The sequence below is a fragment of the Vitis riparia genome, chromosome 15, assembly GCF_004353265.1.
Source record: "Vitis riparia cultivar Riparia Gloire de Montpellier isolate 1030 chromosome 15, EGFV_Vit.rip_1.0, whole genome shotgun sequence".
NCBI classification, from domain to species: domain Eukaryota; kingdom Viridiplantae; phylum Streptophyta; class Magnoliopsida; order Vitales; family Vitaceae; genus Vitis; species Vitis riparia.
Window position 1 is genome coordinate 2,779,640 of NC_048445.1, and position 17,924 is coordinate 2,797,563.

At 29.0% G+C, this 17,924-nt stretch overlaps 1 protein-coding gene across 1 annotated transcript; it reads left to right on the plus strand.

Moving 5' to 3' along the window:
• The first annotated feature begins 6,746 nt into the window (after positions 1-6,746).
• Positions 6,747-8,632, plus strand: LOC117932318 (hydroquinone glucosyltransferase-like). The gene has a single exon (XM_034853515.1). It carries the CDS (start codon positions 6,842-6,844, stop codon positions 8,249-8,251), a length of 1,410 nt encoding a protein of 469 aa, XP_034709406.1. The 5' UTR covers positions 6,747-6,841; the 3' UTR covers positions 8,252-8,632.
• The last annotated feature ends 9,292 nt before the right edge of the window (positions 8,633-17,924 follow it).

Genomic DNA, 17,924 nt, shown 5'->3' on the forward strand with positions numbered 1-17,924 from the left:
ACTAGTAATTCAATTAATGAAGCAGTCATCAAATTCTAGAATTTGGGACGAAATAGTATGCTTGCTGTTGAATCACCAACTTAAATTACAGTCTGGATCAGAACCTAGGCGGGTATTAATTGGAAGTGTTTTGGGCCTGGGCCTGGGTTAGCAGTTCGAGTTGTGCCCAAACCTTTACTCCTTTCTTCGGGGCCTATATGCTTAGGCCCAGTAGAGGTTTAGCCCAGTTTTATGGTTAGATTTTTTCTATGATGCACCCAACTTTGATCTAGTTTGAGGGCTTAAATTTACTTAAACCCTAATGTTTGATGTAAATACATCCAATCATTCAAATTTCGTGGATTAACACTCATATAAATTTATAAAATTAATTTTAGAAATATTTTAAATGAAAAAAATTTAGGTAGATGTATTTAATAATTTAAAAAAAAAAATTATGTACGAAACACATTTATAGGAGTAACTAACAAAATTTGAAATTAATGGTGGCTTTTGATTGACAAAAACACTTTTAGAAAGTATTTTTGAGGTAAACTTATACATTTGGTAGAAATTAGGAAACATTTTTAAAAAGTTGAAAAACACTTGCACTGTTTTTTGGAGAAACATTTGATAGATGATTCTTTTAAAAACATTTAAAAAAAACACTTTCAAGAAAAAGACCACCAAATGTACTCTTATTGTAAATGAAATTAACCTTTATTTTAATAGTCTAAATGATTTTAACTAAAGTATTTTTAGTTTGGAGTGTTTTTCAAAAGTACTTTTGAAATAAACCACTTGATAAGTGATTTTTTAAGAATCATTTCAAGTGATTCTCCATAATTATAAAATGATATTAAAAAATTTATTACATATTTAAGAGTGCTTTTGATAGCGATTTTATGAAGTGTTTTTAGCCTTTATAACATTTGAAAATTTTCATACTTTAAGTATTAAAAATGTTAGAAACACTTCATACGATCACTGTCAAACGCACTTTAATTTTCACAAGAAAAAACTTCAAAGCATTAGAAAAATATTTCTCTCTCAAAATCACTTCCAAAAGGGCTATAACTTATTAGATTTGAGAAAACAACTCTTCTTCTAACTTTTCTTCTTTCATTCAAAGTTTAATTTGATCGTAAATAAAAATAACACCGTTAGTGACTAGAGTGAACTCACATAAGGCTTATGGGAGTAAATGAAGCCCTCGAGATTTTGGAAAACAAATCTTCATTAACAAGGATTTGATTCTTTGCCTTTAGGTTTATGACTATCACAAAACTATGTAGTTGATTTTTGCTTTTTACCTTTTTTTTATTCCAAAATAAATTATTATTCTTGTCATTTCAACTTATTTTCTAACTCCCACACCAATAGTAATTATGGGCAAATTTAATTATTAAAAGTAGTTGGTCCAACAATTAACTTACTCATATTAATTATCTATTCATAATATGACAAATTTATTAATCTCCAAAATTATAGCCATTCGATTTAGTCAAGATCTGAAAAATACAAATATTTTCCAAAATAAAATATTTTTAAAAAAATTAAAAATTTTGACACCCTAAGACCCCTAGACCCCAAACTCAGTACAACTCTTCTGAGGACAGCCCAATAATGGAGCCCAACCCAAAATTATTTTCCGCGTAGGTCCAAAAAGGAATAAACGCGGGGACCATATAACCTAGATTAAACACGTACATTATTATTATTATTACTTTTTTGGATTTAGTTAAGATATGGCATGATACGGAAAGATGTTTTTGAAAATAAAATAATAAAAACAATTAAAAATATTTTTTTTCCAACATTTTTTAAGCACTTTATTACAAGTTATGCACTTATACGTGGACTCCATAAAGGGTCGTAGACTTTATTTGATAAAAGAAAAAAAAATTATTAATTGTCTAAAATATTTTGTAGCATGGTAGCATCCAATCAATAAGACAACTCAATATTATCTGTCTTGTGGAAATTGGGGCTACGACTTCACATGCTTTTGACATTAATAAGACAAAAATAAATTATTATTAATTTATTTTTAATCGAAACCACGTTTTTTATGATAAATAATATTTATCGAACTACTATGTGGACCCCCCCCCCCTCTTTTTTTTTTTTTTTTTTTTAGATCATTGGACTTTTTATTTATTTATTTTATTTATTACCATTGTTTTATTACATTTTAATGGTTTTTTTATTTTGATTTTTCCTGCCACCTTTGAGAGCAACCGGGAGGAATTGGACATCATTTCGTTTTGGAGTGGGGGATGACTTCTAGAAAACGAGTTGCATGGGACATATGACCACCTTGCCATAGTGGTGTTTGAGAATGGGGACTTGCTGAAGGGTGAGTAGTGGAGCCGTTAGATGCTCGCAAGGGAAGCTAGGAGAGGCGGATAAACAAAAAAAAGAAAAAAGGAAAATAGAGCAAGCGAGAGGAGAAAAAGGTTGTCCATGGGTGGGAGATTTTTTGAAGGTTTTGAGAGAAAAAAAGAGTTGTAAGGAGAATGAGCTGGAGTAAGTAAATTTGGAACTGAAAAAGAAGTCGAGGAGGGGCTCACCGGTTTTGTCCGGGTATGATTACAACATGCTCCATATTTCTCTACTTCACATTGTTATGTCCTACCTCCTATTGATTTTGAGTTCATTTTGATGCTCGATTGTGGACATTATATGTTGTGCCTGTTTGTGATGTTTTAGTTCTCCTCTGAGATGCCTAATCATGTTTTTATCTCTATTTAAAATGCATTTTGGTTTTGGGTTCACCCACTTACCATTTGAGCTAATTTGCCCTTTGATATATTTGTGCAATAAATTTATATATACTTAAACTTATTATATAAAGAAAATATTAAAAGAATATTTTAAAGAGCAAATTAATTATAATTATTTTATAATTAAATACAAAATCTTTTAATTAAGTACCAAAAATATAAAAATTATATAATTTTCTTCATAATGTTTTTAATATCATTAATAATTAATTAAATATTAAAAAATTATATATATATATATATATATATATATATCATAATTTATTTTATATTGTTTAATACAATTGAATTAAATGGATCATATTTTAATGTTAATATATATTTTAAAATTAGACATATTATAATCAAATATCATAATATTAGGTGTAATTTAATAATAAATGTACACTTATAAAATTCATGTTTTTATCGATGCATACGATATTATTATCAAATATGATAAATCATGTTATACATATATCAAAATTTTCAATAAAATAACTTCAAAATGTCTATTATACTTCTAATTATATTATTATGAGGTTTTCCTTACATTTTCATGAGTTTTTAACAATTTTAAGCTTACCGATATTTTTTTCCAAAATATCCGCCGATATATCTCCGATATATCCGTAAAATCGAAATACCGATATATTCGTGATTACCGATATTTTCATCCTTGGCTGTTAGAGATTAAGAGGATTTGGTTATGGGATACTAATTCATGGTTATGTGATAAAGCAAGGTTTGTGTCAGATAAATGTGTCAGTAGCGCACTTGTTGATATGTACGGAAAGCGCTCTTGCACATATGAGATGTCACAAGTGTTTGATCAAATGGATCACATGGATGTAGGATCTTGCAATGCTTTCATTTTTGGATTATCTCGGAATGGGCAAGTCGAGAGTTCATTGAGGTTATTCATGCAATTGAAGGACCGAGGGCTGAAACAAGCAAAAAGAAGTCAACAAAGTGTAGTTTTGATTATATATAACCTGTTATAAGAATCTTAAGCTTCTGCGTACACAATTAACATTTGGTGGCCATCCTTGGAGCATACATGCCCATATTCTTTTTTTTATCCTTTATGCTTACACGTTTTCACAAATTATTTTTTTAAAATAATTTTCAAAATTCCGGACTTTCAAATAATCTTTTTTTTTTTCACTTCAATTTTTAAATAATTTTCCAAAATTTCATTCTCGAAATAATTATCCAAAATTCCAAAATTAATTTTTGTTAAAAAAATGCCATCTTCGAATAAATTTTCCAAAAATTCCAAAATTCCAAATTTAATTTTTAAAATACCATCTTCAAATAAATTTTTCAAAAATTTCAATTTCCAAATTTAATTTTTAAAATGTCATATTCAAATAAAATTTCCAAAAATTCCAATTTTCAAATTTAATTTTTAAAATACCATATTCAAATAAATTTTCCAAAAATTCCATTTCCAAATTTAATTTATAAAATTCCATCTTCAAATAAATTTTCCAAATATTAAAATTTCCAAATTTAATTTATAAAATGCCATCTGCAAATAATATTTCCAAAAATTCAAATTTCCAAATTTAATTTATAAAATGTCATCTTCAATAAAATATCATCTTCAAATAAATTTTCCAAAAATTCCAATTTCCAAATTTAATTTTTAAAATGTCATCTTCCAATAAATTTTCCAAAATTCCAATTTCCAAATTTATTTATTTTTAAATGTCATATTCAAATAAATTTTCCAAAATTCCAAATTCCAAATTTATTTTAAAGATTCCATTCTCAAAATAAATTTTCTAAAATTCCAATTTTCGAATTTAGTTTTCAAAACTCTCATTTTCAATTTTTTTTAATGAATAAGTTTTTATAATTCCAAAATAATGGAATTTATGAGAATTAATTCATAACAATGGTGGGGGCCAACAGTCGTAACATTTATTTCGAAAATAATTCAAGTAAATTGTATGGTTGATATTATTTGATTTTGATTGGTTTTGTGTAAAATATTTTACACTTATCATTATATACTAATATTGTTTTATGATAGCACTTTATTACCTACTGTTAAGGTATGTTCTCATTTTCACTTTGTTTATTTAATACGGGATTTATATACTAATTTTAAAAAAATCTAAATCGATAAGATTTGAATTGCACATAATTTGAATTCATATTCAATCGATAGAGACAGAATTTGAAATTATATTAACTTCCCCATAAACCAAACTTTATATCATATTCAACTATCAATTTTAAGTTTTAAACTTGTAGAATTTGGGCTCGAGTTCAACATGTGGTATCATGATTTTTAATAATATTTTATCTTAATCACTAAAATGATAATCAACATCATTGATTATCTATCATATTTTATTTTATTTTATTATTTTTATCGTATTTAATATGATTTTTATTTTTATTGAGGGGTAAAAGCAAAACATCAAATCCTCGATTATTGAGGGTCAGTCCTCACAAAGAGATAATTGTACATCTAAAAATTTCTTACCTCATGATTTCATCATCATAGCATCATTATTCATCATGTTCATCATCTTTTTCTTTTCTTTTTTTCTTACCATTATTGTGCATGGACTAGAACTTATATTTGGATATTTATTCCAACATTTTTTTTTCTAGTACAAAAGATCAAAGGCATGCTGTCAACTCTTAGGGTGCGTTTGGATATTCCATCAGAAGTGAATAATCCATTTTTTTTTTATTCCATATGCATGGGGTTGCTGCTGCTTGTGGGGTGTGAGTCGTGTGACCCACTTTTCTTTCTAGAATGCTGACAGCATTGAAGATGGTGGTGGAATATCAAAATGGAAAATTCCAGACAAAGGTTAAAACTTTGAAGAAAATAATAAGTTTAAATTAATAATTTTTGTTAGATTTTTGTTTTTTTTGGAATTTATTTATTTTTATTTTTATAAGGTAAAAATTTGGAAAATTTTCTAATTTATTTATTTTCTTAAATTGTATTTAAAATTTTAGAAATGGAGTGATTATATTATGTAGAAATTATGGATTTTTTTTAAAAATAATTTAGAAAAAATTATAAATTGATTTTTCTATTTAGGGAAAAAAAATACAGATAATATTCTCTTTTGGTGCTGGCATTATTTTTATAATTGGATTATCAAAGTCAAAAATGCACATTAGATGGGGGCGGGCAGAGCAGCAGAAAACCATGGAAGAAAATGATTTCCAGCAAAATCGAAATTTCCAGGCTTTTGACAAATTGGGAAGTGGGAAAAGGAATATCATCATACATAATGGAAATGGGGTGTTTGACCGCTGAGAAAATGTGCAGAATGGCGTATGATAAGTTGAGAATTAGTGCAAAGTGAAAACTCACTGTCACTGAGTTGTTGGGCTTCTGGAAGTCTTTGGTGCAGGTCATTACCCTTGAAAGAGACAATAATAAATAAATAATAAAAAAATCCCCAGTCCAGAAGTAATTATTCAACATTGAATATAAATTTAAACCCAAAAAAAGGAAAAAAAATACATATTATAAAAATACAGCGGATACATATTATAAGATATAGATAACATGTTTTAACTATATTTGATTTGATTTGATTTTTTATATTTTAAAATAAATTAAATATATATATAAAAAAAATATTTAACCATTTTTTTCTTAAAATAAAAAATAAAAGTAACGGTTCTTTTTTCTTTTTGCCCATGAACTAACCCCTTAGCCTAAAAAAGCCAGATCATATTTCTTTAAATAAAGAAAATAGGTGAATGAATCTCAATGATGAGATGAGGTGATAACATAAGCCTTACGCTTCGATGACGTCATATATTCAGATCTGTCCACATCAGAAAAAAAAAATCCAATAATAATATTAATAAAATAAAATAAGGCAAAAATCAAGTTCCACACTCCTTTCCTCCACAGCCCTCCAACGAGGAAAACCAAACAAACCCTTAAACTGTGAGCCTCACATGCATAACCAGCACAATCCCCCAAAAAGGACCAACGACTATATATATACACCGTACCCACTTCCTCTCCTCCTACTCCAGCTCCCCTTTTCAATCATTTCTCCACCCAGCTTTTCTGGTTTTTCTTCTTCTTTTTTCCATCTTCAATGGCTGAAAAACCTCCCCACATAGCCATTCTCCCGACCCCTGGCATGGGTCACCTCATCCCTCTCATTGAACTAGCCAAACGCCTCGTCACCCACCATGGATTCACAGTCACTTTCATCATCCCCAACGATAATTCTTCTCTCAAAGCCCAAAAGGCCGTGCTCCAGAGCCTCCCTCCCAGCATAGACTCCATTTTTCTTCCTCCGGTTAGTTTTGACGACTTGCCGGCGGAGACGAAGATCGAGACTATGATTTCTCTCACTGTGGTTCGGTCACTTTCCCATCTCCGGAGCTCGCTGGAGTTGCTGGTTTCGAAGACCCGAGTGGCGGCGCTCGTCGTCGATCTCTTCGGAACCGACGCGTTCGACGTCGCGGCGGAGTTCGGGGTGGCGCCGTACATTTTCTACCCGTCGACGGCGATGGCTCTCTCGCTGTTTCTGTTCCTGCCAAAGCTGGATGAGATGGTGGCGTGCGAATTTCGGGACATGAATGAACCGGTGGCGATTCCTGGTTGCGTGCCGATCCACGGCTCGCAGCTGCTCGACCCGGTTCAGGATAGGAGGAACGACGCTTACAAGTGGGTTCTACACCACACCAAGAGATATCGACTGGCTGAAGGGATAATGGTGAATAGCTTCATGGAGTTGGAGCCTGGACCGCTCAAGGCTCTGCAGACACCCGAACCGGGTAAACCGCCGGTCTACCCGGTCGGACCGCTGATAAAGAGGGCGTCAGAGATGGGATCCGGTGAGAACGAGTGTTTGAAGTGGCTGGACGACCAGCCACTTGGCTCCGTCCTATTCGTCGCTTTCGGGAGCGGTGGGACCCTCCCCAGTGAGCAATTAGATGAGCTGGCCTTGGGCTTAGAGATGAGTGAGCAAAGATTTTTGTGGGTAGTGAGGAGCCCTAGTCGTGTGGCTGATTCCTCATTCTTCAGTGTCCATTCTCAAAATGACCCTTTCTCTTTCTTACCTCAAGGGTTTGTAGATAGAACCAAAGGGCGGGGCCTCTTGGTGTCATCTTGGGCACCACAGGCTCAAATTATTAGCCACGCATCCACCGGAGGGTTCTTGTCTCATTGCGGGTGGAACTCCACCCTCGAGAGCGTTGCCTGCGGTGTCCCCATGATCGCTTGGCCGCTCTACGCCGAGCAAAAAATGAACGCAATAACATTAACCGACGACTTAAAAGTGGCATTGAGGCCAAAAGTTAACGAAAACGGTCTAATCGATCGTAATGAAATTGCTCGAATTGTTAAGGGTCTGATGGAAGGGGAAGAAGGAAAGGATGTACGCAGTCGAATGAAGGACCTTAAGGACGCCTCCGCAAAAGTTTTGAGCCATGATGGGTCTTCTACAAAGGCACTCGCAACCGTGGCTCAAAAATGGAAGGCTCACAAGAATTATTAGAACAATATTTTTTTTCCTTGTGTAATTCTATTTATATGCCCTTATATTTTAGGTACCTATACATTAGGTTCTGTTTGTATATCTTCTTGCTGTCATAAATTATATGTATATTTTATTTTCTTGTGGCTCTATTATTGAATTGTAGTAGGTGAGTTGAGTGGACCCAACTAGTAAGAAAATTGGGGCATCAGGAAATAAAGTGAGGGGGCACTTGGCCCTTCAATGGAACTGGTGGTTGGCATTGACGATAGGGCAAAGCGGCAAACCCATGAAATTCAATTTTCATGGGTAAATTTTTAATTTGCTTTGTAGAAAATGAATGATGATCAGAAGCGTGTGATCTGAATTAGATTTTATGAATTCAATACGTGTAGTGCTCTCTACCTAATCTTGTCCATTTCAAAGTTGTTGTGGCTGTTTTCTTATAAGTTACAAGCATGCAATTGCGTTTTAGAAATAAAGTGTGCGGTGGAATTCACTTGCATGCAATTACGTGTTAAAATAAAATGTTCGGCAGATTTCATTTATTTTATCTTACTTATAGGAAAAAGTTTAGGATATCAAATTGATACATATCGAAAATACAATCTCGATAATTGAAAGTATATGGTAAAATTTAGGTTATTAGATAATAGTATCATATATAATATCTCATATTGGATGAATGAAAAAGTTTCTGAAAAAAGTTTTTGATAGTACACCTGTATCATATCCTTTTAATCTTATAGATATATTTCCAAATTCTAAACTATATAGATATCATTGTCGTTAAGACTAAAGATATCCCTATAGTTTTAGAACATGATACAAAAGTTTGTTAGGATTAATAAGAGGATATACCAAAATAGATAATATTTACATGATTGAGACTATATGATATTTACACGATTGAAACGACATATAGAAACAGACAATACTTTCATAATTGAGAATGAATTGTCACATTTGACTTTTTTCGTCTTTAAAAATAATTAATGAATATTTTAAAAAACCGTTCGTCACTTAAGTTAGTGATTGAAAAGCCATAAACTTGGTGGGTTGGATAGGAAGACAATAAATAAGTACCACTACTCCGAGAGTAATTAAATTAAAACTACCAAGAAAATAAAAAATAAAAATAAAAAGAGAAGAAAAGAGTTAGAGAAAAAGGATTGAAGATAAGCCCAGCCTACCTTCTCACCATTTAATGACTTAAAAAAAAAAAAAAGAAAAAGGATTGAAGTGTTTTTCCAAGAGGAGAAAGGTCATAAATGAGTCACATTGTGACTAATATAATACAGAAGTGGATGAGCTATCGCACTTAGTGCTACCACATGATATTCATAGGCTTAGCAAAGCAATATGGTCAGCAGTGGCTGTATGGCTTTAAATATTTGAAAGCAACATCTCAAAGTTGATGGGGGTATGGACATGTGGTGTATTTTTGCTTTATTATCTTTGATGGGCGCCTCGGTCCACTTTGGCTGCACGTCATTTTGTATTGTATATCAATTTGACATTTGGGACAATATTTGAACTAGTCTAATGGGAAATAGACACATTTTTTTTTAAGTGATGTAGAGTAGAGGTAGATGGGAAATTGGAAATGTCTTATTATTCCAAAACATGTACTTTGGGATACAAAAATAATTTTTTTTTAGTAACTTGTAAATTTGAAATTTGTTGAACAACATATAAATTTAGTATTTATAGGTCTATAGGTCTATAGGTCTCGTGGTAGCAACTCTTTAAGAAAACAAATTTCTATTTTTTAAAGCAAAAAAAAAAAGAAAAAAGAAAAAAAAAACATATCAAAAAATGTGAAATAAATTTTTTGTTTTTAAAAATAAAAAATATGATCACTTTAGAGAACATTTTTGAGTTATTTTAAGTCATTTTAGGAGGGTTATTTTTTTAAAAATAATTATACAACCATGAAGAATAATTAAAAATAAAATATTATGGATAAAATTTATTTTTACAATATATTTAAATACACAAAAAATATATTAAGAACTTTTCAAATTTTCAAATAAATTATTGTTTTATATTAAAAAACAACTTTTAAAAATTGCTTTCAAAACTGTTTTTAAAAATACTTTCCAAACAAAACCATACTTTATGTTTTTCTTTTTCTTTTTTAATAATGATAATACTAAAACTTGATAAAAAAAAATTGAGATATTAAAAAAAAATTATTATCTCAAATTTAAATTTTTGAAAACAATTTTTAAGAAATAGAGTTTTTGTTTTTTTATTTTATTTTATTATAAAAAAAATCCCATTAAAGCTTACTCCTCATCTTTTCTCTTATATTGTAAATAATAAAATTTAAAATATTTATATTTTAAATAATTCTTATTATATTTATCTTTGTTGTTTCTTTTGATAGTAAATTAAATAAGAGACGTTCCTTCCTTTTTGTTATTTTTTATTTTATATTTTATTCCTTTTGTCCAGTCATTTCTTTTGAATCAAAAGTTTGATACTAATCTCCAAATTATGACTTCCTACCTACCACTTAGTGATTCCCACCTTTACATGATCAAATGGAAAAAAGTTCTTTGTTTTGGTTCTATTCCTAATCTCCCTTTCAATCAACTCTATTCCAAATGTCAATTTTTGGTTTGATTCTTAGGTTAGTACACTTTTAGCATAAAACCTATGATTCTTTGGTAATGTACCTTATACACCACCTAAATCATGACCACATTCCCATACGAAATAATAAACAAAAATATGGGACATTAAATATATATATATTTTTAAGTTCTAATTAATTATTAAAATTTGTTTACATTTTCTAAACACAAAAAACAAAGTTTTTTAAAAATAGTTCTTGGTCTTTGCTCATTTTGAGTTTGTTTAACATTGATTTTAGGAAATATTTTTAGTGAAATTAATTTTTTTGAAAATATTTTTAGAAAAATCATCTATTGTAAAGTGTTTATCTAAAAAATACGATATGTGATTTTTCAACACTAAAGGTGTTAGTACGCGAGAAAGGTTGATGAGAATGAATATTTGGTTTCCATTCTTATTTATTGTAGAATTCAAAATGAATTTATGATTCCATTTTTAATATTTGGATAAATTTAGAAATTTATATTATATATATATTGTCATATTTAAATTCTCAAAGGCAGTAAATATTTTTCTTATTTCCAAAAGAGGAAATAAAAACTCAAACTTCATTCTAATTTTCAATAAATATTATATTCAATAAAATTCACAACCCTAAAATATGCAAATATCCATTTTTTTAAATAAAAATTTGAATAATTTGTCATGCAAAAGAAGCAATTATATTTTATAAAAAAAAAAGAAAAGAAAATTAAATTTTTAAGAGTAAAATGATAACTTTAGGCTATTTTATATTATTTTATAGGATAAATGAATCAAAATATCATCCGACTAAGATGAATTAAAATTCCACCCATAAATAAAATTTGATTTATACAAGAATAATTTTTCTTTTACATTTCTACTTTCATAAAATTTATAAAGTATCGAGAAAAGGAATGAGACTCCCTGTTCCTACCTACCAAACACCCCTTTTGAGTTAAGAGACTCACACCCTTCATCATATTTGCTCATTAATTATAACCAACTTTCTCATTTATATGGAGTGACCCATTAAAAGTGGAAGGCCAAAATGTATAGAAAATAGTTACTTTAAAGATTCTTTAAAGTTGTCAATAGAAAATGATTTAAAAGCTAAACATCACATCATTTCATTTTATCTAGAAATGTATTTATATATGCTCCTTTCCTTTCCATTTTCTCACCCAATTACTACCGTATAATTACAACAGTTGTTAGGGTCAAAAGTTGCCAATAATTGCCTTAACCCTTTAACTTTAATCATCCTTTTGCTCCTTGTCTACTTTCCTTTTTTTCCCTCTCTTCCTCTCAAATTTCTTAATAAGCTTTTGAAGTCACCTTTGGAATGAGTCATTATTTGAGGATACTAGTTTGTGGTTGGTATCATACATTTTTTTAAAAAATAATAAGAAATTAATTTATCTTTTATTTTCTTATATTTTAATATATAATAATAATCAAATAAATTATAAAAAAGTATAATATTTTTATTATTTATAAAACATATTTATTTACAGAGCGAGGCGAGCATGAAAATTCATATACCCGCCTGGCCCTGTTTATTTATTTATTTTTTTAATGGGACGAAGATAAAAATTATTTTGAATAAATGGAGAGAGGTCAAGATGAAAATGACCTGTCCTGAACCTATCCCGTTGTCATCTTTATCAAGTTATTCATATTGTTGTATCTTATGTTTCATGGAATATTAATTAACTCTTAATAATATTTTATCTCTATTTAAAATTATCAACGAATTCTTCAATACAGATTGAATATCTTGTTATTCATCACATTTTATAAGAACCAACTAACTCATAACTCAAGTGTCATTTTACTTCTACCTAAAATTCATTGATCAATTCTTAAATATCAATTTGTTCACATCTAATTGATCTACTCATTATAATAACTAACGACTAGAATTTAATTTTCTTATGAGGTAATAATAATAATAATAATGATAATAATAATAATAATAATAATAATAGAAGCACTATTGCAACATGACCCTTTTATAATATAAGGCAAATAATTTTTGTAAAATTAGAATTTAGCTTTTTAATTCATTATCCTATCAAGCATCCCACAATGACTTTATGGAGGAGTGTATGATGACTACTAGAAAGGCATTGATTCATTGGGAGGATATGTACTTGAAATGGGAATGGGAATGGAATGGCAATGCATGGAAAAAAGGAAAAAAGAAAAAGAAAAAGAAAAAGAAAAAAAAAAAAAGGAATGAAGTCATGACACGCCTGTCAACTTCCTGGCTGAAAAGCTGCCAACAAAGCTATCTAACAACATTGCACTCCATCCCTGAAAAAGGCACCCAATCTACTAAGCTCCCCACTTCAATAAAGATGTGATAACTTTTAGTTTTTTCATCGCCTTGCATTGGATTCTTCATGTACTCCTTCTCATTGTCGACAATGGTGAATGGACCCCCCAAAGCGCATCGTTTTAATCAGGTGAGTTGAGGGCCATGATGGATAGGTGAGGGCGCACAATTGGGTGGACCAAGAAAATGACTTGGGCCGCAGGTCCATTAGGTGTGGATCAATGGGCTTTGACTGTAACACACAAGTTCTAATATGTGGGTGGGCATGGGCCGGGTTGGATTGAATATTTGGCCCTGTTCTTTTGTTGCCTACACTACTACACCTGTAACAAAGTGCGGAAGCCCAAATTACATCTTGGACCTCCAATAAAGTAGAAAAATATTAAAATAATTTTTTCCCCTTATTTTCCTAGGAAAAGATAAAAAAAAAAAAAAAATACTTCCTAATTCTTTAATTTTTTTTTCTTTTAATTTTTCCATCATATCATTTTTTTTTTCTATTTTCTTTCCTTCATAGTGTTGGGAAATCAAACATATCTTTAAATGTTTTCTATTTTTATTTATTCAATATTGAGATATAACATTTTTCAAATATTAAATTTGTCACTCTTTTAAATTTTGTAGTATTTTTAAAATTTAAATTTATTTTAAATATTAAAATTTTTTTTATAAAAAAAATATATATTAAGGACAAATAGTCAGGGAGCAGTTGGACCATGGGCACAGGTGATTATACCAGTCAAATATATGCTTTGAAATGAGTTTGTCCAGAAAGCAACTCCTAATGCTATGTTTGATCATAAAAGTAGAAGCTAAGGAAAAAAAAAAGAAAAGAAGAAAAGGTTATTCTTCTTGAAAATGGGGGGCTCTTAGGATTTTGCAGGGATTTTGTTTGGGTTATTCCGGAGAAGAAGAAAAGGTTATAAATGGGGGGGCTCTCTCTCTCTCTGACGTGAATCTCTGGGCAGTGTTCAGAATTGTTTCTGAGAGATCGAGGGTTTCTGTTCTGCTAGGGTTTTAAGGCTCTTTCTAAAAGGAAAAGATAAATTTTATTTTCTAAAAATTAGATTAACTATTATAATATTGGTGGCGGCAAAAAAAAAAAAAAGAAAAAAAATAAAGGGTTAATTTCTTTCATTGAGATTTAACCAAAATGATAAATTTTTATTTTTCTAAAAATTTAACTTTACAAAGGTAATGTCTCGGTAAGGGGTTGATCGATAAAATTTGAAATCAATGATGGAAAGTTGAAAAGTTGAGAAAAATCAATAAAAGGGATATTATTTTAATTATATAAATTAATTTTAATAATGGAAACTTAGACCAAAATTATGTTATATATTTTAAATATTTTCTCAAATATTTAGGGTGAATTTGGCATTAGGGTGATTTTTAGATATATTTTTTTATTATAACTTTGATGGAAGAAAAATCAATTATGGGAAAGATTTAAAAGTTTAAACTTTAATACAAAAATTACTTTTAGTTAAAAATGTTGTTTATTATTTAAATTTTATTTCTTAGTATTTTTACCATTTTATTTTTAAATTTTTTTCCTAGTTAACTAAATTCAAAGAAAAGGATGAAAAAAAAATGCAAAAAATAAATAAATCTATAGAGAGTATCATGACAAATATATATATATTTTAAAGCACTACAAGTTTTGATTAGGTTTGGGCCAGGCCTTCAAGCTCATTGATCAAAGCCCAAAGTTTGGCTACTCTAAAAACTAATCTTAAGGCCCATTAATTAAAGATTAAAATCAACATATGTGACACATTTGGGTTAAGTTCCAAGCTTGGATTCTTCTTTGGTAAAAAGCGGAAAGTTTTGATATCCCAAGTTGATTTTTCATTTCTTTCCCCCCCTGAAATTAATTTATCAACCAATTATATTATGAATTATATTGTCTTTGAAAATAGAACTTGATGCTTTTATCTTTTGGTAAAATCATTATAGAAGGTTTGGAAAACCCTAAGTAAAGAAAACAAATGTTAAAAGAAAGTGATTATATATATATATATATATATATATATATATATATATATATATATATATATATATATATATATTATTTTACCATAAGCAATATGAAAAGTTATAATTAAACTTCAATAAAAATTTATACATTATTTATTTATTTAATTTTTATATAGAAAGTAAAAAAAATAAGTCAAATGAATTTGAAGTGGAATTTAAAAATAATTTATTAAGTTTAAATTTATTTATTTATTTTCATTTTTCCTTCTACCTTTCCTTTTTTTTTTTCATTCTCTTTTAAATTTTCTAGAATCAAATGCAACTTATAGAATTCAGTTTGATTACACGTCGGGGTTAATGCACAACTTCTCAAGGAACATAACTTTTTTTAGAGGAGTTTTTCTTGCGCTTCGTTCGGGATATTGGGGGTTGATCATAATTGAGATGTGTTTTTCGATAAATTCACTATTGTAATTATTATTTTCTTTTGATTAGTGAATTGTTGAATATTGATACACTTTATAGATATAAGGATTACATTGATTGTCAAATCATATTATTATTTATTTTTGCTTATGTGTATGTGTGATTTAGTTAATAAGTATTAGTAGATCTTTTAAAACCCAAATTCATACATTTATTTATAAAATATATTATTTATTTTATTGTTTAAGGCAATAATAATCTATACAACTTGAAACTATTTGTGACAATGATATTAACACAAATATTTTGAAATAATAATATTAAGATCTTGATCTGTTGAGAAAATATAGCCCAATCCCTTTCAATATAGAAAAATTTTGGTACCTGTATCATATAAGATTAACAAATTTTGTTGTTACATGAAAATCATATGAGATTACAAGTTATCTTATTCCACTGGTCGCTCAAATTTTGTCATCAATGAAGATGCTAGAAATATTTTTTTGGAAATACATGAAAAATCCAAGTTGATCAACCGACTTATATAGAACAAGATATCATTATTTCTTTGTCAATTTTCTTTATTTGTATTATTTTTTTTTTCACATGAAGACAACTATATATTTCTTTTGGGCAAGGGAGATGTTTTTCCATGGATGTGTTGGTGCATTTTTCAATAAAATTGTAATGAACCATACCCAACCATGTGGATATTGTCCGTTCTCGATCCAAAGAGATTCTTACGGCTTTAAAATAGGTCTACATGATTAAGAAGAACAATGAGGTAAAACAGATAAACAACCTTTATAGAGTCAAACAAAGTCTCACATTGAGGTCGAGGATCGATATGATACGACTCTATAACGACCTGCTCCTAACCAGTATTGTTTGCTCATAGCCTAAGAAGGTCATCAAGACCTTAAAACACATTTACATAATATATGATATTCCACATCGGATAAGGGAGAAAGTTCCTGAAATTATATAAATATGAGTCTCTCTTAACCCTATAAACACGTTTTAAAATTGTGAGAGTCTCTTTAAACCCAAAATAGACAATATTTATACGATTGAGTTCGAGTTGTTACAAAAATATTTACTTATGATTCGAAAATCAAGAGACCATATCATATTAAGTAAAATTAATAAAAATATAGTTAATTATTTATAAAATATTATTAATAACACTTATTTGTTTTTAAAATGATTATCAAAATAGTAAAATTTTTAAAAATATTACAAAGAATTAAGAAATCTCATACTACAAAACTTAAAATCTAATACTACTCTTCTTAGGCAATAACGTTTAACATTGTTTCATTATCTTAATTATGGTCGGCAACGTAGTTGGTCAATCAATTTCTAATATAATATTCTAATTTGAGTCTTAACATGGGTTTTGGGGATTTGGATTTATGGAGGGGACAAATCGAATTTTTTGATAATTATTTCTTTGATTTGTTATTAAATATTCTCTATGTTTGAACCTTTCTTTTGTCTATATGGCTCACAATCAATTATAGGTTATGACAAATATTAGTAATTTATCCCTTGGTTAACTCACCCCAACCTCCCACATATTTTAATGATCTCTTTTCTCTGACCTTTTCTCTTCACACTCTTTAAATTATCCTACATGTTTTTGACTTGGTCATGAGAAGGACAACCATAAGAACAACATTGTCGCCCACCCCTTAAATTTTAAATTTTCATGGCCATTTTATCAGGTAGTTAGGGACATCTTGATCATATCTTACTAAATTACTTAATATTCGTGGATATCAAGCTCATAGGATGTTTGAATATGTGAGAGTAAACTAGCTTTAATGGGTTTTTGTCTTCTACTTGTTGGTTCATTTTGCAAATGAAAAATCTAATGCGGTGTATAACAGTATGCCCTCCATAATTGTCTTGTTGAACTTCTTAGCTTATCTACATTTAATTTTTTGAAAAATTTAAGAGAAAATATAAGGGAAAGTATAATATCTTGTACCTAATAATGTATACTCAGGTCCCAAATGAGTGTATGTCGGTTTGGTTTCACAACCTCATAGAATATAACGAAAAAGTTATGTTTACAAGATGAGTGATTATAATGTTTCACATCATATAAAGGAAAAGGTTCATAACATTATATAAGTATAAACTCTTTTTAATCATGTAGACATGATTGTGTACAGGTTTTCTTCGAAATGAAATAATAGAAAAAATAGAAGAAAAAAATATTTAAAATTAATAAATTATTTTTAAATGTTATTTCAAACTTATTTTACTTAGAATAAAAGAAAATAATTTTTCTTAATATTTTTTTATTTCTTTAATATTAAAACCTCTGAATTTATA

Coding starts and splice junctions, on each gene's coding strand:
- LOC117932318 (XM_034853515.1), top strand. CDS start 6,842: ATGGCTGAAAAACCTCCCCACATAGCCATTCTCCCGACCCCTGGCATG.